The sequence below is a fragment of the Neophocaena asiaeorientalis genome, unplaced genomic scaffold (assembly GCF_003031525.2).
Source record: "Neophocaena asiaeorientalis asiaeorientalis breed wild unplaced genomic scaffold, Neophocaena_asiaeorientalis_V1.1 scaffold116, whole genome shotgun sequence".
In the NCBI taxonomy this organism is placed as follows: domain Eukaryota; kingdom Metazoa; phylum Chordata; class Mammalia; order Artiodactyla; family Phocoenidae; genus Neophocaena; species Neophocaena asiaeorientalis.
The window spans coordinates 11,693,191-11,717,170 of NW_020174561.1; the positions used below are offsets into that span (position 1 = coordinate 11,693,191).

Here is a 23,980-nt window from a genome sequence, read left to right on the forward strand (position 1 = left end):
ACAGTTTTAATTGGGATCAAGTGATATGAAATCCACAGTCAAAAAATATTTCAAATATTGGAACTCTTGGCATGGAACCATTTCCATTTCCACCTTGTTAAGCCTGCCCACCTCTCTACAGCACAGTGACATTCAAGGAGATGGTGGGTAACAGTTAGTACAGACTATAGAGTTTAGAGGTATAAGGCATTTGGTATTTTGAATCTCTATAAACAAGACTCACATTTTTCATAATACATGCAAGCAACAGTATTCCTCATACCCCATGGAAATGATTAATGACCCATTAACGATAGCTGTGCCAGAAAAAAACTGCTATAAATCACATACCAACTGTCGATACAGGATGCCATGATTCTAGATCAGATAAAGGAGAAAGATAATCTCAACCAAATTCTATATGGTGAAATTGTATACACCCACTCTCAGTCATTACCACCTTCTGAAAGTGAGCTATCATCCTGTTTCAAGTTGTTGGAAGCATTTTTCTATGCCCTCCTTGTTCCAGGATTACAAACTCTATCATCAGCTCTGGGCTTTGTTCAATCTAAGAGGACTTAAAGAATGATTTAGCTTTTTTTATTGTATTCAATTAATGAGATGAATCAGCACTATTTTATAGAAGAACCTCTTATATTCAGCTCTAATTTATGCCTGGTAAAGGAGGGAAAGGAATATCTTTTAAAAAGAAAACACAGTGTAAGAAAAGATAATCCTGATTTTCACCTAAGAGTAATATCATCTTTGTGAAGTCTTTTTAGTAGCTAAATGGCCAGATTCTGTTTCAACCCTTTTCCTGTCTGTTCTATAATTATGAAAATCCATTTGCAAAATTAAAGAGTATTCATCATTTAAAATTTTCTTTTTATATTATCAAGTTTTCACTTCTGTATTGGTAAATCAGATTTGAATTTTTCAGGACACACCACCCTTTTGGCTGTTAAAAAAGTAATGATCACGGCTTCCCTGGTGGCGCAGTGGTTGAGAGTCCACCTGCCGATGCAGGGGACATGGGTTTGTGCCCCGGTCCGGGAAGATCCCACGTGCCACGAAGCGGCTGGGCCCGTGACCCATGGCCATTGAGCCTGCGCGTCCGGAGCCTGTGGTCCGCAACGGGAGAGGCCACAACAGTGAGAGGCCCACGTACCGCAAAAAAAAAAAGGAATGATCATAAGTCCAAAGCCAGATAAAAGCTGAGATATTCTGTTATGTATGTGAGCACCAGATTAGGAGCTCAAAGCATAAATTTCTGCTCTGGGCTCATAATCTGCATGACAGACACTGTTATTAAAAAATGGTTTGAAATTATTAAGTAGTAAGGCAAATAAGGAATCATGTAAATGCTAATGTAATAAGGCTAAGAAGCAAACAAAACTTGCCCAAATCCAGAGTAAATCCTTGGCCAAGAAAACTTTCTGCCCATAATACAAATAATTATCCCAGCCTTATTAAATTAAGAAAACATAGAGTTCAGCTGGAGCCTGTGTCACTGTTTTTTTTCTTCTTTTTCTTTCATGTCCTCCTCACAGTGCCTAGCACAGCACCCTTTATGTAGTAGGTTCATAATCACCCATTCAACAAAAAGGGTGGAGTGCCCTCTATGTGCTGGATCTGGGCAGCAGGGGAGAAAAGGGCAAAATAAGATACTGTCTGAACTCTCATAGGGTTCCTATTCTGATGGAGACTGACATTTATAGAAGGAATGAAATAATGTTGTGCCGGGACTTATGTCCTTTCCGATGTAAAATTACGCAGATATCACACTTTTATTTTTACCAAATGTTAACCAAGTTAAAGTAGTAACCATGTTTATGAAGTATGGGAATTTTGTGTTTGTCCTTGTTTTATAGAATTATTAGTCTGTAAAGAGAAAAGTATAAAGTTTTAAAAATTAGGAAAAATGAAAGTGAAAGGGCTAACCAGAAAATCAGAATGCAGGACTGGACAGTTACTATGGGAAGCTCTTAAATTAGAGTCTAAGGTTCTTTACTTTCAGCCATGTTTTAATAATGCCCATTTATCAAAAAGCTAAACACCACAAAAGCTTAAATAACCATAATCCACTCATATTATCATATAACTGGTGCTTATAATAATGGCCTTAACTCACTGTATTACTGAGGTAACCCTGAATAATCAAAGAAAAAAATGTCTTAGACTTCTTGAGTTTTTAAAATTATATTGCATTTTTATTCTGTGAAAATTTATAATCCATATAAGATATGTATGACTCTCCATTAACCTGAATATTAAATTAAATTTCCCAATTCTTAATTATTTTACCAACACTTGCTTTGCCTCCCTACCTCGCTCCAACACACACACACACACACACACACCTACACCCACAGACCACACTCACTCAAACTATACCACATAGGTCACTTTTCTCTTTTTCATGGTTGAGACTAACTTTATCTTTAAAAAAAAGACAAAGAAGAATGAGACAACTTAGAATATTTTAATAGACCAAGGGCTTTTGATCAAATCTCTAAAGTTTTACCAGGCATGGTAGGGAAACTTGCATTTGCTCTCATTCACAGCATCACATTTAAACAGTGCGTAATAGAAGAAGAGTTTTAAAGACTTTCAGAAGAAGAAGGCATGCTATATTTATTTAAATAACTAACACTGTTCACAAAACATCAAGAGAATTCATTAAAACCTTCATCACTAACAGTGCTGTCATTAATAGCAAAATAGTTTCTGAACCTGACCTTATAAGCCTTTAAGCTTATGCTCCTCACTTGTTAATCCCTTTCAGTGTGACTTGCTCTTCTGAAACTGCTCTCTCCAAGGCTGCTAATGATTTCCTCACCACCAGATTCAATGATATCTTCTAATCCTTCATCCTTTTAAACCTCCTAGATACAATTTATACTGACGACCACTCCTCCCTTGAAATTCTCTCCTCCCTCAAGGTCTATGACACTGATGTTTCTTCCTTTGTTCTAGCTGTGTTTCTTACATGTTCCGTCTTGTTTCGTAAATATAGACATTATCTTAGCTTTGCAGTTTGTTCAGAAAGAGAAGGATGGGCCTGTTTATTTATTTAACCTCAACCTTACCTCTCAACAGTCTCTCGCTTGGCAATGTCATCCAACAGTTAACCTATTTCCACCATCACCTACCTATAAGTACTTCCTGAATTTGGGGTCTTCACTTCCAACTGCATATAAGACATCAGCATTTAAATGTTCCACCAGCATTTCATATTCAATCTGTCTAAAATTAACTCATTATCTTCCTTACCAAACCAGCTCCCCCTTTTTTAACTTTTGCTACCTCTAGTTAATGGCATCTCCTATCTCCCAGTTAGTTATTCAAGCTCCAAACCTTAGAGTCAATTCTTACTCCTCAATCTCCTTTGCTTCCCTTATCTAATCACTTGATTAAAAAACAAACAAAAAACACAGCTTCTACCTTCTCTTACCAATCAGATCTATCGCTTTGTTTCTGTTCATTCCACCCCCTCAACTTCTACCAGTTCAGGCTTTTCCTACATTATGCAACTGCCTGTACACTGATCCTATCCCTTGATTTTTCATTTCTTGCAAGATCTAGCACAGTGATTCCTAGAGAGTAACCTCAACAAATGTTTGTCAAATGAATTAAATAAAGGAACAAGTTTTAAAGTTTTCAGAGAGAAGGAAGTCGTGAACAATAAAGATCAGAAAAGGTAAATTGCTAAGTTTTAAAAGCCTGGATCTTAAAATGAGAAGGAAGGTCTTAGAGATGCTAGCTTTAAAATTTTTAATGTATTATATTTACATATCGGAACCTGTTTTGTGACAGAGTAAAGAGAAAAATCTGACAAATGAACTTTTAGTATTTTGGAAAGAAACATGCCATATTCTTAATCTTTTAAAAACTCATTAAAATTCTGAATAAATCTCACTGTTTGAGGTGTTCACACTTATGGTTATTCAAACTCCAGAGGCATGATTTTTTAAATCCAGTGGCAGTTTTTTAGGTATAGTATATTCTTTCACCATTCTGTTCCTCAAGCATGAGTACAAAGCCCCCCAGAAACTTTCAGTTACTTAGATGTCCCTGTGAAAAAGGTCATTTTTTTGCCACAGACTAGCAGGTGAAAACCATTTTCAAAATATAAATGCATACTCTCCCTTTCTGTTGGTCACTTATTCTAGGTTAGTGAATTTTTTTTTTTAATAATCTATTAGAAAATGTTTCTGTGCAAAAGTCCCTGGTGAGAGCCATTCTTACCAAGATCCAGAAATTTTATGGAAGCTTCTTTTTCATATATAACTTCAGACTTTACTAAGAGTTGGGACTATCAAAGATACATATTTTTAAAGGTTTAATGACAGGCGTTAAGTGGGAGAGATAGTACTTTAAATGAATGGTCACAAAATTTTTAGAAAGCTTATCCTACCCTATCATTCTCTGCATTTGTGAAGGATTGTTTACTTCCTGATACATTTTCACATAATGCATAGAACAAAAATACTGCATTTGTCCATCATGAGACTGTGCATTTGGCAAAAATCTGACATGTCCAATTAATTTTGAAAAGAAGATAATTGCTGCTTGAAATAAAAACTGTACATATTACAAGAACCAAATTAAGCAGATTACATCAGTCTTCCTAATCCACTGATCAATACAGTAAACGTAATATGCCGAGAGCTTGAAAACAGTTACACTTCTTCAAACTTTTAGAAACCTTCAAACCCAGGGTATAGTATTTTGTTGTTTGCTTTGTCTCTTTACTCTCAACCTGAAAATCAATTTTTCTAGGTTTGGTGATATAAGGAATCAAAAAGAAATTAGCTATGATCAAATAAGGTTATGATCTGAACAACTGAAGTGATAATTTTATATTTGAGAATCTGTAGATGATATGAAGCTTTTGTCCATTAACGTATTAAATATATTTTTTTAAATCTCTGTTGATGAAAGATGCAGACTTCCATGTTTTCTCCAGTAGAGTTAATGAAGTAAATGGAAAATATCTCACTAATTTCTTAAACCCCCTTGTGAGGCAAGAAAATGACATTCTCATCTAACAGCTGGAAAAACCAAAGAACTAATAGATGTAACTGCACTCAATTGCAAAGGAAAATAATAGCTCTAATATACCGTGAGTTGTGGATATGAAAGAATATTGCATACACATATCCCCTCCCTTATTTTTAAGGAATCAATCTTGGATCTTGGCCCTATACCTTTTGGCAGAGTAAATTATTGCCTCAAGGGCAGGCTGTGCAGTCATCCTTTTAATTTACTTTTAAATAGCTCTTCCCTAATCCATACCACCTAAGATTGGGCCAATCATGAATTTTCAGGAAACTTAAGTCACTTATTCTATAGATTTTTTTAACTAGAAATTTTTCTAGTTAAAATTTTTTTTTAAGTTTACATTTTCTAGATTTTTCTCCCTAAATTCAATGTACTTTGCAAAGTACATTGGGACACTAATTGGGAAGTAAAAAGGAACAAACTGAATTGATTTGTAGTTTCACAGAAATGAATTTGACATTTCACTTACAAGTTGCAAACCAACGTATAGTTTTGAACACTTCTGAATTTATTTGTTTTGCAAAAAAGTGGAATGTTTCACTAGAATCGAAATGCCCTCAAGTTATTTCCAGTACTGCTGTAGAATTGATTTTTCTAGGTTAAGGGAACGCCAAAGTGAGGAGATACTTCTTTTTTTTTTTTAATCATTATCTATTTTTCTTAACTGGGTTTAGGACATCCCAAAACAAATCAGGAAAATGTAACTTCATTTCAGTATTACCAACATAGAGCATTTTGTAATGACTGTAACATGACTGTGACATTATGACAGTGAGGTATTCATTTTTAATCTTTTTAAGCTTTAAACAGAGAAAGCTTTTCCTCGGTATGTCCAATAGAAATACAATATGTAAATTAATCCATATTATCTGTATGCTGATTGGCTTGAGTTCCCCCGAATGTCACAATCTCACCACCCAGCAATGAGGTATTTTACTGCTGTCTGGAGATCAAATTATTGCTGTAGAGAAGATCTTTATTTTTTCTGTTTTATTATAAAGCAATAAGCATGCAGGAGGAGAATCAGATGTTTTACCTTGGGAATTAATGAAAGCATTTCTGCTCGTTTTTGGAGGTGGAGTTGTTTAAAATCTTATACCACCCCCACAAACAAAATTCTTACGAAATGGTAAAATAAGGAAATCCATGATTCCAGAGACATCCCTAAGCACCCAGGTGTCAGGCTATGTACTGTCTTGTGATATCATCAGACCTTTTGGACGGGTGTAAGTTTTATGAATCGTTATATTCCTAGTATTTTTCTTCCTTAACAACAAAGGGGGGGAAGGAAACTCACATACATACAACTGCTGTGACATTACCAATCTATTGGTCAGCCTTACTTGCAAGAAGCAAAAGAAAGGCTATTGCTTGGTGGGGTGGAATGCAAGGAGCAGTCATTTAAAATTTGTGTAAGCCTGGTTCTATAGTCATATTCGTTATGTGTAAGCCTGGTTCTATAGTCATATTCGTTAAAGTAGAATGGACATAAATCATTTTGCAGCTTTCCTCTGAACTTAGTTTCTTCCTACTTAACGCATATCTGCGTGCACTGGAAAACAGAAGAAGACTAACAAAGGGCTGCCCTAACCTGCTTTCCCTTCTTCCCCATTGACAAGATTTTTCCTGACTATGCCTTTTTTCTTTTAAAAAAAAAATTTTTTTTTTCTTTTCCTTTCTTTTTTCTTTCTCCCCTCCCCTCCACTCTCCCCCACACCATGCTAACCTGCAAATGCAGTCAGCTGGGGAAATCATTAAAGAAGAAAGCTGAAAGAAGCTCCCAATGCTTTGGACCGCCCTAAAAGAGCATGGAGGAAAATGGGGAAAGCGAGGGTTCCCGGAAGCTGAGGTGGAGGCGGGCACCCCGGGCTCCGGGGTGCGCTGCCCTAAGGGAAGAGGGTGGGCCTGAGGTCCTGAACGAGCCTTTCCAAACCCCACTCCCAATGCAGGGAGGGAAAAGTTCAGAAGCAGCCGCAAGGGGACACAGGCCAATTTTGCCAGTTCAACAGGACAGGACATTCAATAAACCCAGCCCGCTCTGGAAACGGGTCGGGGCTCCTGTCGGCTCCACAGAGGCTGAGGTAGCCCCCTGCCGCCGCCCTCGCCACCGCTGCTGCCGCCGCCGCCGCCGCTGCCCCTGCGTTACTGGGGGAGACGGTGCCGCTGCGACAGGGGAGGACGCGGCTGGAGCTCAAGGAGGCTCCAGCGCGCAGGCGCCGCCGAGCCCTGCCTGGATGTTCAGTCAAGGCACTAAGGCAAAAAAAAAATCAGCAGTTTATAGAAAGAAGAAGCTATAGTCTGTCGGGATATCCAACACCAACAGGTAGGAGGATATACTCTCGGTTAAGTTTGGGGGGAGGGGGCACACAGTGTTGATGAAACTGCAGGTTCACCGGGAAAGAGCCCTCCTTGAGTTTTTTTTTTGTTTTTTTGACAATAAACTGCATAATGGAAGTATATTCAGACAATGCATCTTCAGTAGGGCTTACTGAGAGCTCCATTTCTGGAAAGCGTTGCAAGACTGAGGAATATCAGACTGCGAATCACCGGGAACAGTTCCCTTGCAGCACAGAAGCAATCTCTCCCCATCTTCGCGTATGTAATGCATGTCTCTCTCCCCCTCCCCCTCCTCCACCCCCCCATTATAAATCCAGGGGTGGCGGATTTCAGGTTTCGTAATGTTGCATGATGCGATCGGTATTTACCCGGGGATGTACCGGTGGGGAAATTAAAATCATCGAACGCAGTGTTGCCTGGGCTTCTATCAGCATATTCCGGGCAAGTGAGAAGTGGCAAAGGAAACATGCTTGGTGGGAATAACAGAGAAAGCCGATTTCCCTGGTGGGGCTCCCCAACACCTAGGAGACAATGTGCATTTTGTTTTAAAATGAAGCCACTTGCGATGTGCAACGAAGATTATCAGTGTAAATGGGAAAAGCTTAATTGCCCAAGAAATACAGGTTCATGTTAAATTCATTTGAATTCAGGCAGCCCCGGTCTACAAATGTAAATGCATTATTCCTCTGGGTGTTTCCCTGACCAATATTTACATTAACCATTTTTAATAATCATGTGGGTTTAAAAGAGAAAAGATTTGCCAAAAATGGGGGGGGAGGGAAAGACAAAAGATTAAATCACATCAAATCCTGGGACAAGTTCCTATTAATTTAGAAGTCTAATGTTGAAATCATGCTTTAAGATGAATCAACAAATATTCCTCTTATAATATGCAGCATGAATAGTGGCACTTGAGTCAAAAGAGATATATTTTGGAAGGGTTCTTTGGATCCATATCAGCAGAGAAGCTGCAGGGAAAACACTGACAGATACTAACAGACCTCAGATAAATGTGGGCTGTCTCTTCTCTGTCTCCTATTAGCAATCTTGTAGATTCCATTGCAACACTAGTGATTAACTCCAGGACTGGCATATTTTACAATTGGGGAACATTTTATTCCTTCTCTCCTAAAGGTGCCCAATCAAATGTATGTTCTTTTAAATAGAGACATTTTAAAATTCATCTAGCTCAGAAAACTGAACAAGCCAATTCTCTGAAATCTCAAGCAAAAATACTAAAGCAAATAATATTATTCAAAAATAAAACTTTATTTGCTTCCCCATAAATGAACAGCTTTATGTTAGCACTGCCTGACATCATTGCTTGTTAACTTTAGAATTGATAGCTCTTTTTTTTTTCCAGATATTCTGATGGCAAATCAAATGGAAGAAAAGAGGAAGCATGACTGCAGATCGGATCAGTTCTCTTTGTGGATTACATTTTCAGTAAAATGCATGGATATATCTTTTCCTTGTTCTTATATCTAGATCATGAGACTTGACTGAGGCTGTATCTTTATCCTCCATCCATCTATGGCGAACTATAGCCATGCAGCTGACAACATTTTGCAAAATCTCTCTCCTCTAACAGCCTTTCTGAAACTGACTTCCTTGGGTTTCATAATAGGAGTCAGCGTGGTGGGCAACCTTCTGATCTCCATTTTGCTAGTGAAAGATAAGACCTTGCATAGAGCACCTTACTACTTCCTGTTGGATCTCTGCTGTTCAGATATCCTCAGATCTGCAATTTGTTTCCCATTTGTATTCAACTCTGTCAAAAATGGCTCTACCTGGACTTATGGGACTCTGACTTGCAAAGTGATTGCCTTTCTGGGGGTTTTGTCCTGTTTCCACACTGCTTTCATGCTCTTCTGCATCAGTGTCACCAGATACTTAGCTATTGCCCATCACCGCTTCTATACAAAGAGGCTGACCTTTTGGACGTGTCTGGCTGTGATCTGCATGGTGTGGACTCTGTCTGTGGCCATGGCATTCCCCCCAGTTCTGGATGTGGGCACTTACTCGTTCATTAGGGAAGAAGATCAATGTACCTTCCAACACCGCTCCTTCAGGGCTAATGATTCCTTAGGATTTATGCTGCTCCTTGCCCTCATCCTCCTAGCCACACAGCTTGTCTACCTCAAGCTGATATTTTTTGTCCACGACCGAAGGAAAATGAAGCCAGTCCAGTTTGTAGCAGCAGTCAGCCAGAACTGGACTTTTCATGGCCCTGGAGCCAGTGGCCAGGCAGCTGCCAATTGGCTAGCAGGATTTGGAAGGGGTCCCACACCACCCACCTTGCTGGGCATCAGGCAAAATGCAAACACCACGAGCAGAAGAAGGCTATTGGTCTTAGATGAGTTCAAAATGGAGAAAAGAATCAGCAGAATGTTCTATATAATGACTTTTCTCTTCTTAACCTTGTGGGGCCCCTACCTGGTGGCCTGTTACTGGAGAGTTTTTGCAAGAGGGCCTGTAGTACCAGGGGGATTTCTAACAGCGGCTGTCTGGATGAGTTTTGCCCAAGCAGGAATCAATCCTTTTGTCTGCATTTTCTCCAACAGGGAGCTGAGGCGCTGTTTCAGCACAACCCTTCTTTACTGCAGAAAATCCAGGTTACCAAGGGAACCTTACTGTGTTATATGAAGGAGCATCTGTACATCTTTAGCCTTGTGAAACACTAACCTTCTCTGCTAAGCAATTGTGGCCTGTAGCCATTTCTTGAGAAGAAAATCAAGAATGGGATCAGCAGTTATAAGGATTTGGGCAACATTCTGCAGTCTTTGCAATAGTTCACCTATAATCCTATTTTAAATCTCAGAGTGATCCTGCTGACTGCCGGCGAAGGTTTGTAATTAAGAAAGGACTGAACCACTGCCCTAAGTTTCTTTATGTGGTTGAAAACTAGATAATGAAAGTAGCAGGTGCTAAGTATCAGTGCTAAACGCTGTGTATATCACTACTTATGAAAAAACATCAAAAAAAACCAATTAGCATTGGACATCTTAATAAATTAAGTTGACATGAGGTAAATGTGTTGATAAAAACTAATTTTAGAAGTTTGAAGACTTTAAAACATTTCATACTATTATTGTTTTGCAAGGACTAAAATATTTGGGGACTTAAAGTACTGTAATTCACTAAAGACATGCCATGAATTATTGGATTACCACACTTTTAAAAAATCGCCTTGTAAGTTTTGGGGAGCATTCCAAAGCAGTATATTGGTTCCAATTAGAGTTTACTTTTTTTGTATTAATACATTACTGTTTCTAAATACCACTTTCCTTACCTACTAGTGAAATTGCTAGCATCGAACTGTATTATGTGGTTTTTGTTGATTTGGTATAAAGTTTTTCCAATTCATCTATATTTTACAAATACTAGATACTGGTCTGGGAGGCAACATTAATGGTACCAACCGGTCACAACTGACCAGTTCTAATAATGCAGAATAAACACATGTTGCCTTAAAGGATTATCTAGTATCTTTCATCTTATTTAGCATTGGAGCAAACTGGAGTCATGGGAAATTGAATCAGTAACTGGTCATGGTCATGCAACTGGAAGTGCATGGACGATCATTTAATACTCTTTTTCCTTTTTCCTCACATGGTTTGAAAATTAAGGTGCACATCACTGGGATAATGAGATTTTCTTCTGAGTTGTGCTACCCATTCTAGTGTGTTCTAAGAAGGAGGCAGTTGATGTGTGTTTATATTTTAAGTCAGCTGTCAAGGGGAGACCACAGCCTTAGTATGACATCCTGCACAATTTGTAAAGCCTTTATTCTACCGAAGGCACAGTCTTGTTTATACTTTCTGCACATTCAGTGTATTGGTCGTTTAAATTATTTCAGTTTTAACTTGTGAAAGCTTATAATATGATTTCTAGTATTTCAGAAATACATTAGAGTCTGTGAGTCTCATTCTTCAAGATACAGATGTGTGAATTTCAATATAAAGTTGCATTTGCCAAAATTTACTTGTGTAGCCTGTTACTTTTCTTGGAATAAATTTTACATTTTTGGCACTTAATTTTTGTTTTAATTGGGAGGCAAGCACAAAATAGGAAGACTAGCTTTATTATGGTTTTGTTTCTTTATTTTTGTAGCTACTATATTCTGGAACTGAAAATGCATGAATGATGGGCAACCTAAAGCTGATAAACTGACAAATAATATTATCTGCAAAAGCATTATTTGGTAGCTTTTGTCGTATTTATCCTATTTATTCTTACAAAGCCAGTAATATTTAAAGATGTAAACCTGCTTAGTTGGTTGGTTCAGAATTTTAATATAAACATCACATTTTATTTTGGGCCATGGTAGAAATTTTGGATTCTAAATACATAACTTGTAAGAAGAATGGTTTACAATTACATTGTGACAAAACCAGAAAAGTTGTTAGCTTGTTTTTGTTTGTTGTTCATTGTTTTTGTTTGTTTGGGGTTTTTATTTTTATTTGGTACTTGAAAATTAAGATTAGGAATCTAATGGAACAGAATTCTTTATTGCTACAGTGTTTCTGTAAAGAAAACATCAATATAAATATAAGTAAGGAAAAATAAATCATTGAAATATTTCAATGATATATGCAACAATTCAGTTTTGCTCATATAAGGACAGCTCAAGCCATGATTTAGTGAGTACTCTATTTGAACTCATTTTTACTTTATACCAAAGTTGATTGGATCTGAGACAAAATTTAATGTACAACAGTGAACTGAATCTAGCAATAAAGACCCCTTTTGGTACTAAAATCATTATCTAAAATACAATTAAGGAAATGCTATCAAAAGGTATTGGGATAACATTATGTTTCCAACTCAAAAAGTTTACAGTAGAGACATAATTACCATGACTATATTTATAAAGAGCTTCGCTTAGAGGTTCAAATATCACCAGCAATCAGTAGAAAATTCAACAATGATCTTGAGGCCAGAGAGACCAGGTTTTATTAACACTGGCCTCCATTATATACACAAAAACCTGAGGCATGGATTAAGACTAGGAGACTGGGAAGTCAAGAGCAACAACCAAGTGAGGTTGCCTGATTCTACCTAGCTATTTGGAACAACATATTCCAACAGCTTTGGTAAGTGATCAACCCCAATGATCAGTGAATAATACTGAACTGTAGTGACTCTCATTTAAGCCTACTCTTGACTAACTTGGCATTTCAGGTCAAGGGGCAAGCAGTGGGTGAGATACATCCCCAGTTAATCACTGCTATTTGTAAGTCAATAAGTAATGGTAGCAATCATATAAAATAAAAGTCTGCTTCAGTGACTCAAGGACCAAATCACATTATCTATTTTGGCACCCATTCCAATATTCAATATTGAAAAACAGTTGCAACTAATTCAATTTGAAAATGTTACTAATCTTCAACCCATAAAAATACATTCCCACTGGGAGTCCAACTTCCCTGTGAGAAAAACCCTTTATCAGTAATAATGTGTCCCTCTAGGACTAATTACATCTGTGTTGAACAGGCTTTAGATTGTTTTCCTTAATAGTGGTAATGTGTTTGCATGGATGTGTCTATAATCTCATCTGGTTCCTTTTGTGCACAGTGGATTTATTTGTGAGATGCTTGGCTGGAGCTAGGCATTAAGTCTGTGACTGTGAAACCCTATGCAGATAATAACTGAGGCAGAAGGAGGTGAGTAACTGGCTCAGTTTCCCGTGGAGGCTCCATTTAAATAATACAAAATTAACCATAGTGATTAGATTTTAAAATCTGTGGGACAACCTATTGACTGAATTATCTTCTCAAATGTTAGCTGGTTGGGTTTCAACACCAGCATTTTTCATAGAGGTTAATAACTGATTTGTCTTCACCATGGTTATGGCCCCTTATCCATTTGCCTCTACATCCATGAATACTAACTGAAATGCTTATTTATTCATTCATTCAACAAATATGTGTTGGTCACTGAGCTTGGTGCTGAAAGCACAGTAGAAAACAGGCAGAACAGAATTAAATATGTAGTAGCAACAAGTTACAAGTGTTACAACAGTAAATGTTTCTAAAATGGACTTGATATTAATGACCATAAATGGACTCTCTTCCATTTTCCCTTCATGCCTTACCCCCTATCTTTCCCAGTATTCCCTGGGATCTTTTATATATCATACTCCCTCAATTCAGAGGGAGCTCCCCCATTCTGCTCACATTTCATTTAGATGAATCACCTGTGCTGTGTTTTGGAACCCTGAGTTCCCTCATTGTTAGTGGTTACACAAAGTAACAGCAAACCCTGAGTGTTGAAGTCCTCCCACTCCTGACTCTCCACTTCCATGTGGAGATACTTCAATCCCTTCAAATGACAGGGAGATGTTCTTTCTTCCATACTCATACCTTCCTGCAAGTTAGCATGAGAATGCCTGGGTAAAGTGCAATCAAAGGAAGGCACTAAGATGTCAACTCCCAGGGGGCCTCCCATGGTGCTCAAGCAAAGATGGGAATAACCTGTGAAACAGGGTACATATCTTTTATTATGAAAGCACGCTACTCCTTCAATGTTTTTCTTATTCCTTACTAGAGATACAACAAAACTCCCTACTCCTGCCCTCATCATCTGAAAAGTTTATTTGGCCTCCAAAATTTACTTCTATTGCAAATACAATGAAATGTACTTAAAATTATAGAGACGTATCCTTTTCAGCTAAGGCATGTAATAGCGCATTGTGTTGCAATGGGAATTACTGTAGGACAGTTGCAAACAGAACCAAAACCCTTCACTTCTGTAGATAAATTTACTTTACATTAGATAAATTTACTTTGTTCCATTCTTTATTCCACGTGTAGCATAAACTATATTGTTATTAAAACAAAGCAAAACAAAAACCCCAGCTTATATTAACTTTATATTAAAAAGAAAATTAAAAAGATAAGAAGACAAATAGCAGTGTTTCAAGTACTGGCTAAATACAAGACCGATGATTACCAGAATTATGGGTTATTTACGATTCTAGAATCACGTGAGTCTGTTTTTCTATGCAAAAATGCATCATTTTCATGTTTGTTAATAGTCTCATAAATGTTTTTAATGGAAATTGCAAGGTCTACAAAGATAATTGTTTGCTGCTGACATTTTTCTTTTGTTCTTAACTCTGGGTATGCTAGTGTTCTGTGACTTTCCTAATTCTCTCACAAACTTTTTTTATACCATATTAAAATGATAGAATTGCTCAATTTTGAGGCACAAGTTCATAATTAGTCTATACAGTGGTTAAAACTAAGGGAGCATTTGGAAATGACTGGATTATTTTTTGCCACGAGTCGAAGCAGTCAAATAAGCTAAAGGGCTATTGAGAACTGGGGCAATGGAGAAAAGATTGTTTTGGCTAACTCATTTTGCCATTTACTGCATTGTAACAAGCTCTGAAAAATATATTTAAACCAAGAGGCTTTAACTTTATAAAAGGATTATATAAATAAGACTTTGTTTTTAAAATGGAGAAGCAGTTTTTATATCACATCCTTTTGCCAAGAGGATGATGTCTATTAACTGCTCAAACCCTTTAGATTAAAAGGCTTTTAAAGCTAGTTTTCCTCCCACCAGATTAGGCAGTTAATACAAGGGCTGGAGCCCTGAAAGGCCCCAGAGCAAAGTAAAAAAGAGTGTGTTTCCCTCTGAGTGACTGTGAAGAAAGATCTTAAAGGAGTAACAGGTGGTTTGGGGTTTGAAATTAATCACACCTGGCATTCACAGCTAGTCCCTTAGCTCATTCTGGTGCCAAAGGATCTCATCATCCTCAGAAAGACAGGTTCTCAAGCTTGGCTTAGAGGCAGAAAACAGTTCCTTTTTTCTCTTTATGTTTGGAAAATTATAGGTTCTTGACACAGTATTAAAATTGACACCGTAATGCATGTCCTGGATTATGAAGTTTTGAACAGATAATAAAATAACATTTAACTTATATGGGTATTCGAGATCATGGGAATAATGATCAATGGGAAGTAAGTCATTTACTACAGCACGGGAAAAAGTTATTATATTATTTAAAAACCTTAAAGCTGAATTGATAATTGAGCTTCAACTAGCTAAAGTTAATTAGCTGTTTCTTTTCATAGCTTTAAGAAAAAAAATTGGACTAGATGAAAGAGGAGTTTGTTCTTTTCTCCTCCATCCTAAAAGATGTTGAATTGAGAGATTTCATTTTCTCCAGGGAAAAAAAGAAATTTTGATCATTTTTAGTAAGCATTTTTACTTAAATATAATTCAACAATCATTTATTGTGTGGCTACTGCATATATCATCTTGGACAAGTTACTTAACCTTTCTATGCCTCCTCAATAAAAAAGGGATAATACAGCATACATCCTGATGTTATTGAGAGGACTCAATGAGTGCATCCTTATGAAGCCTTTAGAAGAGAGTCTAGCATCTTAAATAAATTTTAATTTTTACTGGTTCTCTCATAGTTCCCCATTTAGCAGCAGAGACACAAACAAATTATGAGACAATGTGATAAGTGCTGAAAGAGAGATATGTGAGATAAGTGTAAAAGAAACATAGACAAGACAATTAACTCTGTGAAGATGGGAGAAGGAAGGTGAGAGAAAAGGTGGCAGCTGAACTCAGTCTTGAAGGATAATTTTAATTTTATCTACTTGACAAAGTTAGGAAAGCTATTTCAGAGAAAGGAAATAATAAAGTGAGCAAACTGTATAGAGACTTGAAAGCTCATGAAGTGTTCAACATAAGGATCCGGTACTAATCAGAGAAGTTTAATGTTGTGTGGCTGGGGCTTAGGTGCCTGGAAGGGGAGGACCAAAATGGCAGAGGGGTTAAAAAGCACAAGACATGGAAGTTTAAGTCCTTATTCTGTCCCTTACTATCTATATGATCTTGAAAAAAGTTCATTAAACTCTTTGAGTCTCAGTTTGCTTATCTGTAAATGGGGGAGTAAGTAGCAGCAACCACTACTTTCAAAGATTAAAAAATGAGATAATAATAACTATTATTAATTAAATACTTACTATTTGCTAAAGACCGTTCTAAACACTTTTCATATATGAACTCATCTGATTAACATAAGAAGTAGATGCTATTATTCTCCATACTTTACAAATGAAGAAACTGAATCACAGAGAAGTAAAGTATTGGGTTGGTCAAAATTTTCATTTGGGTTTTTCTATAAGATGTTACAGAAAACCCCGAACGAACTTTTTGGCCAACCCAACAGTAATAGGCAAAAGATGGATGTAAAGCACTTAGTACAGTGTGCAGCCCAGAGTGAGCATTCACTAAATATCAGCTATGCTGCCGCTGCTATTGCTATTGTTCATTTTAACAAAATAACTGAAGAAGGTTAGAGATTAATGGGAGCTGAAGTGACTGAGCAGAAACAGCTCCAAAAAAAAAAAAGAGCTCCAGCCCTCAGACTTCAGCTCCACCTTGCTGTTTTCTCCCTTTTTCCACTAAAGGAAGCAAAGAATAGTAAGTAGTCAGTTGTCTGACAGCCCTCTCCACTTTCATGTAGGATCATATTAGCACAGAAACAAGAATCCATCTGATCTTTCAAATGAATGTTTAGAAGGACATTGCTCACATTACATCACTCAAATTTTGAAAGCGGACTACACAACTCATACCATGTGGAGAGTTTTACCTACATCTAGCTCATATTCTTCAGTCCTAAATCAGTTTTGTCACATTTTATATAAAGTGGAGATTTTAAAGGGATGATTATAGTAAGCTGGGTAAAATCCTTTCAAGGCATCTGTTACCTAGTCTCGCTTTAAAGTCCACCTTTCAGGATCACCATTCCCAGCCACGTCCCAACTACTTACACTTATTTCCCTACTCTGAAATCTCTCCAGAGCCTTCTGTAACTCTAGCATTCATAACATTCAAAACTACACATAGCAAAGGAATGATTAATTGAGAATATAATGGCAGAATTACCTCATGAGTCCTGCCCACTTGGCATTCATGCATCCACATGGTCCTCACACTTGTATGACTATTAACTCATAGTCATTGTTTACATGCCTGGTGATCCTTCACTGCATTTTCTAAAGCTGATGTTTTGCCCATTTGAACTCCCCTATATCCATCCCAATTCAGCTTCATTCTTTGTATTTGATCTCTTACTTTACCAGTAACAGTACCAAGGAGATTTCATCTTCTAAAGTGACAGCCACTGCCATACCGCTACTCCAGTTTGATCATGTGTGTGGGTCTCAGTAAATACAGTTTCTATTCAATTGTCCTGTGCCATGTGGAAAAGGGTGCCAGCCTGGGTGTCAGGAACTGAGCTGCTGACTGCCTATAGGCCATGGTCAAATCACTTGACTTCTTAGTTCCCTCAATTGTATAATAAAGTAGTTGATCTCTAAAATTCCTCCAGCTTGGACAAATCTATGGTTTCTCCAGCTGGTTCAACTGTGTCCCCAGGACATTAATGACATGGTTATTTCTAACAGAGCTTCCCACGACTGACACTGGCCCACTGAGAGCCAATTCTCACATACAATATTTCAACTAACTATGTTCCTACCCAAGCAGCTGTAGGTCCAAACTAATCCCAGCTTGTTGATATCAATGCTAGAGAATATCTATAGCATATTAAAATGCTATTTCACCAGGCTTCTCCTTTATTCATGTGCTAACTTCATAACAGCACATTATTTATTTTGTTAACATTTTTTAAAAATATCTTTCTTGGAGTATAATTGCTTTACAGTGGTGTGTTAGTTTCTGCTTTATAACAAAACCGAATCAGCTATACATATACATATATCACGGTATCTCCTCCCTCTTGCATCTCCCTCCCACCCTCCCTATCCCACCCCCCTAGGTGGTCACACCAAGCTGATCTCCTTGTGCTATGCGGCTGCTGCCCACTAGCTATCTATTTTACATTTGGTAGTGTATATATGTCCATGCCACTCTCTCACTTCGTCCCAGCTTACCCTTCCCCATCACCATGTCCTCAAGTCCATTCTCTACATCTGCGTCTTTATTCCTGTTCTGTCCCTAGGTTCTTCAGAACCTTTCTTTTTTGTTTTTAGATTCCATATATATGTGTTAGCATAGGGCATTTGTTAGGACACTTAGGTTGCTTCCATGTCGAGGCTATTGTAAACAGTGCTGCATTGAACATTGTGATACATGTCTCTTTTTGAATTATGGTTTTCTCAGGGTATATGCCCAATAGTGGAATTGCTGGGTCATATGTTAGTTCTGTTTTTAGTTTTTTAAGGAACCTCCACACTGTTCTCCATAGTGGCTGTATCAATTTACATTCTCACCACAGTACAAGAGGGTTTCTTATTCTCCACACACTCTCCAGCATTTATTGTTTCTAGATTTTTTGATGATGGCCATTCTGACTGGTGTGACGTGATACCTCATCGTGGTTTTGATTTGCATTTCTCTAATGATTAATGATGTACAACATCCTTTCATGTGTTTGTTGGCAATCTGTATATCTTCTTTGGAGAAATGTCTATGTAGGTCTTCTGCCCATTTTTGGCTTGGGTTGTTTGTTTTTTTGATATTGAGCTGCATGAGCTGCTTGTATATTTTGGAGATTAATCCTTTGCCAGTTGCTTCATTTGCAAATATTTTCTCCCATTCTGACGGTTGTCTTTTCATCTTGTTTATGGATTCCTTTGCTGTGCAAAAGCTTTTAAGTTTCATTAGGTCACATTTGTTTATTTTTTATTTTATTTCCATTTCTCTAGAGGTGGGTCAAAAAGGATCTTGCTGTGATTGATGTCATAGAGTGTTCTGCCTATGTTTTCCTTAAGAGTTTTATAGTGTCTGGCCTTACATTTAGGTCTTTAATCCATTTAGAGTTTATTTTTCTGTCTGGTGTTAGAGAGTGTTCTAATTTCATTCTTTTACATGTAGCTGTCCAGTTTTCCTGGCACTACTTATTGAAGAGGCTGACTTTTCTCCATTGTATATTCTTGCCTCCTTTATCAAAGATAAGGTGACCATATGTGCATGGGTTATCTCTGGGCTTTCTATCCTGTTCCATTGATCTATAGTTCTGTTTTTGTGCCAGTACCATACTGTCTTGATTACTGTAGCTTTGTAATGTAGTCTGAAGTCTGGGGGCCTGATTCCTCCAGCTCCATTTTTCATTCTCAAGATTGCTTTGGCTATTTGGAGTCTTTTGTGTGTCCATACAATTTATAAAATTTTTTGCCCCAGTTCTGGGGAAAATGCCATTGGTAGTTTGATAGGCATTGCACTGAATCTGTAGATTGCTTTGGGTAGTATAGTCATTTTCCCAATGTTGATTATTCCAATCCAAGAACATGGTATATCTCTCCATCTGTTTGTAACGTCTTCAGTTTCTTTAATCAGTGTCTTATAGTTTTCTGAGCACAGGTCTTTTACCTCCTTAGGTAGGTTTATTCCTAGGAATTTTATTCTTTTTGTTGCAATGGTAAATAGGAGTGTTTCCTTAGTTTCTCCTTCTGATCTTTCATTGTCAGTGTATAGGAATGCAAGAGATTTCTGTGCATTAATTTTGTTTCCTCCTACTCTACCAAATTCATTGATTAGCTCAAGTAGGTTTCTCATAGCATCCTTAGGATTCTATAGGTACAGTACCATGTCATCAGCAAACAGTGACAGTTTTACTTCTTCTTTAATGATTTGGATTTTTTAATTTCTTTTTGTCCTCTGATTGCTATGGCTAAAACTTCCAAAACTATGTTGAACAATAGTGGTGAGAGTGGACACCGTTCTATTGTTCCTAATCTTAGAGGAAATAGTTTCGGTTTTTCACCATTGAGAACGATGTTGGCTGTGGGTCTATCATATATGGCCTTTATTAGGTTAAGGTAGGTTCCCTCTACGCCTACTTTTTGGAGAGTTTTTATCATAAATGGGTGTTGAATTTTGTCAAAAAATTTTTCTGCATCTATTGAGATGATCATATGGTTTTTATCCTTCAATTTGTTAATATGGTGTATCATATTGATTGACTGATTTGCATATATTGAAGAATCCTTGCATTCCTGGGATAAACTCCCCCTAATCATGGTGTATGATCCTTTAATGTGCTGTTGGATTCTTTTTGCTACTATTTTGCTGAGGATTTTTGCATCTACGTTCATCAGTGAAGAGCATCTATGTTCACCAGTGAACAGCATCTATGTTCACCAGTGATACTGGCCTGTAGTTTTCTTTTTTTGTGTGACATCTTGTCAGGTGTTGGTATCAGGGTGATGGCCTCATAGAATGAGTTTGGGAGTGTTCCTCCCTCTGCTATATTTTGGAAGAGTTTGAGAAAGATGGGTGTCAGCTCTTCTCTAAATGTTTGATAGAATTTACCTGTGAAGCCCTCTGGTACAGGGCTTTTGTTTGTTGGAAGATTTTTAATCACAGTTTCAATTTCAGTGCGTGTGATTGGTCTGTTCATATTTTCTATTTCTTCCTGGTTCAGTCTTGGAAGGTTGTACTTTTCTAGGAACTTGTCCATTCCTTTCAGGTTGTCCATTTTGTTGGCATATAGTTACTTGTAATATCTCATGATCCTTCGTATTTCTGCAGTGTCAATTGTTACTTCTCCTTTTTAATTTCTAATTCTGTTGATTTGAGTCTGCTTCCTTTTTTTCTTGATGAGTCTGGCTAATGGCTTATCAATTTTGTTTATCTTCTCAAAGAACCAGCTTTTAGTTTTATTGATCTTTGCTATTGTTGTCCTCATTTCTTTTTCATTTATTTCTGATCTCATCTTTATGATTTCTTTTCTTCTGCTAACTTTGGGGTTTTTTGTTTTTCTTTCTCTAATTGCCTTAGGTGTAAGGTTAGGTTGTGTATTTGAGATGTTTCTTGTTTCTTAAGGTAGGAACGTATTGCTATAAACTTTCTTCTTAGAACTGCTTTTGCTGCATCCCATAGGTTTTGGGTCATCGTGTTTTCCTTGTCATTTGTTTCTTGGTATTTCTGATCTCCTCTTTGATTTCTTCAGTGATATCTTGGTTATTAAGTAGTGTATTGTTTAGCCTCCATGTGTTTGTATTTTTTACAGATTTTTTCGTGTAATTGATATCTAGGCTCATAGCATTGTGGTCAGAAAAGATACTTGATATGATCTCAATTTTCTTAAATTTACCAAGGCTTGATTTGTGACCCAAGATATGATCTATTCTGAAGAATGTTCTACAAGCACTTGAGAAGTAAGTGTATTCTGTTGTTTTTGGATGGAATGCCCTATAAATATTAATTAAGTCCATCTTGTTTAATGTACTATTTAAAGCTTGTGTTTCATTATTTATTTTCATTTTGGATGATCTGTCCATTGATGAAAGTGTTAAAGCCCTCTACTATGAGTGTGTTACTGTTGATTTCCTCTTTTATGGCTGTTAACATTTGCCTTATGTATTGAGGTCCTCCTATGTTGGGTGCATAAATATTTAAAACTGTTATATCTTCTTCTTGGATTGATCCCTGATCATTATGTTTTCTTTGGCTCTTGTAATAGTCTTTATTTTAAAGTCTATCTTGTCTGATATGAGTACTGCTCCTCCAGCTTTCTTTTGAATTCCATTTGCATGGAATACTTTTCCATCCCCTCGCTTGCAGTCTGTCTGTGTCCCTAGTTCTGAAGTGGGTCTCTTGTAGACAACATATACCAGGTCTTGTTTTTGTATCCATTCAGCCAGTCTGTATCTTTTGGTTGTAGCATTTAATCCATTCACATTTAAGGTAATTATCAATATGTATGTTCCTATTACCATTTTCTTAGTTGTTTCGGATATGTTTTTGTAGATCTTTTCCTTCTCTTGTGTTTCCTGCCTAGAGTAGTTCCTTTAGCATTTGTTGTAAAGCTGGTTTGGTGGTGCTGAATTCTCTTAACTTATGCTTGTCTATAAAGGTATTAATTTCTCCATCAAATCTGAATGATCCTTGCTGGGTAGAGTAACCTTGGTTGTAGGTTATTCCCTTTCATCACTTTAAATATGTCCTGCCACTCCCTTCTGTCTTGCAGAGCTTCTGCTGAAAGATCAGCTGTTAACCTTATGCTGATTCCCTTGTATGTTATTTGTTGTTTTTCCCTTGCTGCTTTTAATATTTTTTCATTGTATTTAATTTTTGATAGTTTGATTAATATGTGTCTTGGTGTGTTTCTCCTTGGATTTATCCTGTATAAGACTCTCTGCGCATCTTGGACTTGGGTGGCTACACCCTTTCCCATGTTAGGGAATTTTCAACTATAACCTCTTCAAATATTTTCTCATTCCCTTTCTTTCTCTCTTCTTCTTCTGGGGCCCCTATTATTCAAATGTTGGTGCATTTAATATTTCCCAGAAGTCTCTGCGACTGTCCTCAATTCTTTTCATTCTTTTTTCTTTATTCTCCTCTGTGGCAGTATTTCCACTATTTTATCTCTCAGGTCACTTATCCGTTCTTCTGCATCAGTTATTCTGCTATTGATTCCTTCTAGAGAATTTTTAATTTCATTTATTGTGTTGTTCATTATTGTTTTTTTGCTGTTTAGTCCTCCTAGGTCCTTTAGTTCTTCTAAGCTCTTTAGTTCTTCTAGGTCCTTCTTCTAGGTGTAGAAAATACAACGTTTCTTTTATTTGCTCCATTCTATTTTCAAGATTTTGGATCATCTTTACTATCATTACTCTGAATTCTTTTTTAGGTAGACTGCCTATTCCCTCTTCATTTATTTGGTCTGGTGGGTTTTTACTTTGCTCTTTCATCTGCTACATATTTCTCTGTCTTCTCATTCTGTTTAACTTACTGTGTTTGGGGTCTCCTATTCACAGGTTGCAGGTTCGTAGTTCCTGTTGTTTTTGGTGTCTGCACCCAGTGAGTGAGGTTGGTTCAAGGGCTTTTGTAGGCTTCCTGGTGGAGGGGACTTGTTCTTGTGTTCTGGTGGGTGGGGCTGGACCTTGTCCTTCTGTTGGGCAGGGCCATGTCCAGTGCTATGGTTTGTGGTGTCTGTGAACTTAGGATGACTTTAGGCAGTCTCTCTGTTAACGGGTGGGGTTGTGTTCCTGTCTTGCTAGTTGTTTGGTATGGGATGTCCAGCACTGGAGCTTGCTGGCCATTGGCTGGAACTGGGTCTTAGTGTTGAGACATGATGTCTCGGAGAGCTCTCGCCAACTGATATAATGTGGGGCCAGGAGGTCTCTGGTGGTCCAATGTCCTGGACTCGGCTCTCCCACCTTGGAGGCTCAGGCCTGACACCCAGCCAGAGCACCAAGACCCTGCCAGCCACATGGCTCAGAAGAAAAAGAAGAAAGTAAAAACAAAGAGAACAAAAAAAAAAAAAAAAAAAAAAAAAAAAAAAAAAAAAAAAAAACAGATAGAATCCCAAACCTAATGGTAAAAGCAAAACTAAACAGAGAAAATCACACAAAGAAACATACACACACACACTCATAAAAAGAAAGCAAAGAAAAAGAATGATCAGAACCCTAGGACAAATGGTATAAGAAAATCTAAGCAGACAAATCACACAAAGAAACATACACATACACACTCACAAAAAGAGAAAAAATGGAACAAAACAGAATAAATTTAAAAATTTATAAAATAATAAAATTTTTAAAAATAAAAAGGAGAGTAACCAGACCAATAAACAAATTCACCAATGAAAACAAGC

General features: G+C 37.3%; 1 protein-coding gene across 1 annotated transcript; it reads left to right on the forward strand.

Annotated features, from left to right (window-relative positions):
- The first annotated feature begins 7,252 nt into the window (after window positions 1-7,252).
- GPR85 (G protein-coupled receptor 85) lies at window positions 7,253-11,360 on the forward strand. The gene is made up of 3 exons (XM_024757838.1): window positions 7,253-7,366; window positions 7,523-7,638; window positions 8,744-11,360. Exon 3 carries the CDS (start codon window positions 8,914-8,916, stop codon window positions 10,024-10,026), a length of 1,113 nt encoding a protein of 370 aa, XP_024613606.1. The 5' UTR covers window positions 7,253-7,366; window positions 7,523-7,638; window positions 8,744-8,913; the 3' UTR covers window positions 10,027-11,360.
- Window positions 11,361-23,980: the final 12,620 nt, after the last annotated feature.

What these genes read in the sequence shown, in the direction of transcription:
- GPR85 (XM_024757838.1), top strand. Translation starts at nt 8,914, where the DNA reads ATGGCGAACTATAGCCATGCAGCTGACAACATTTTGCAAAATCTCTCT.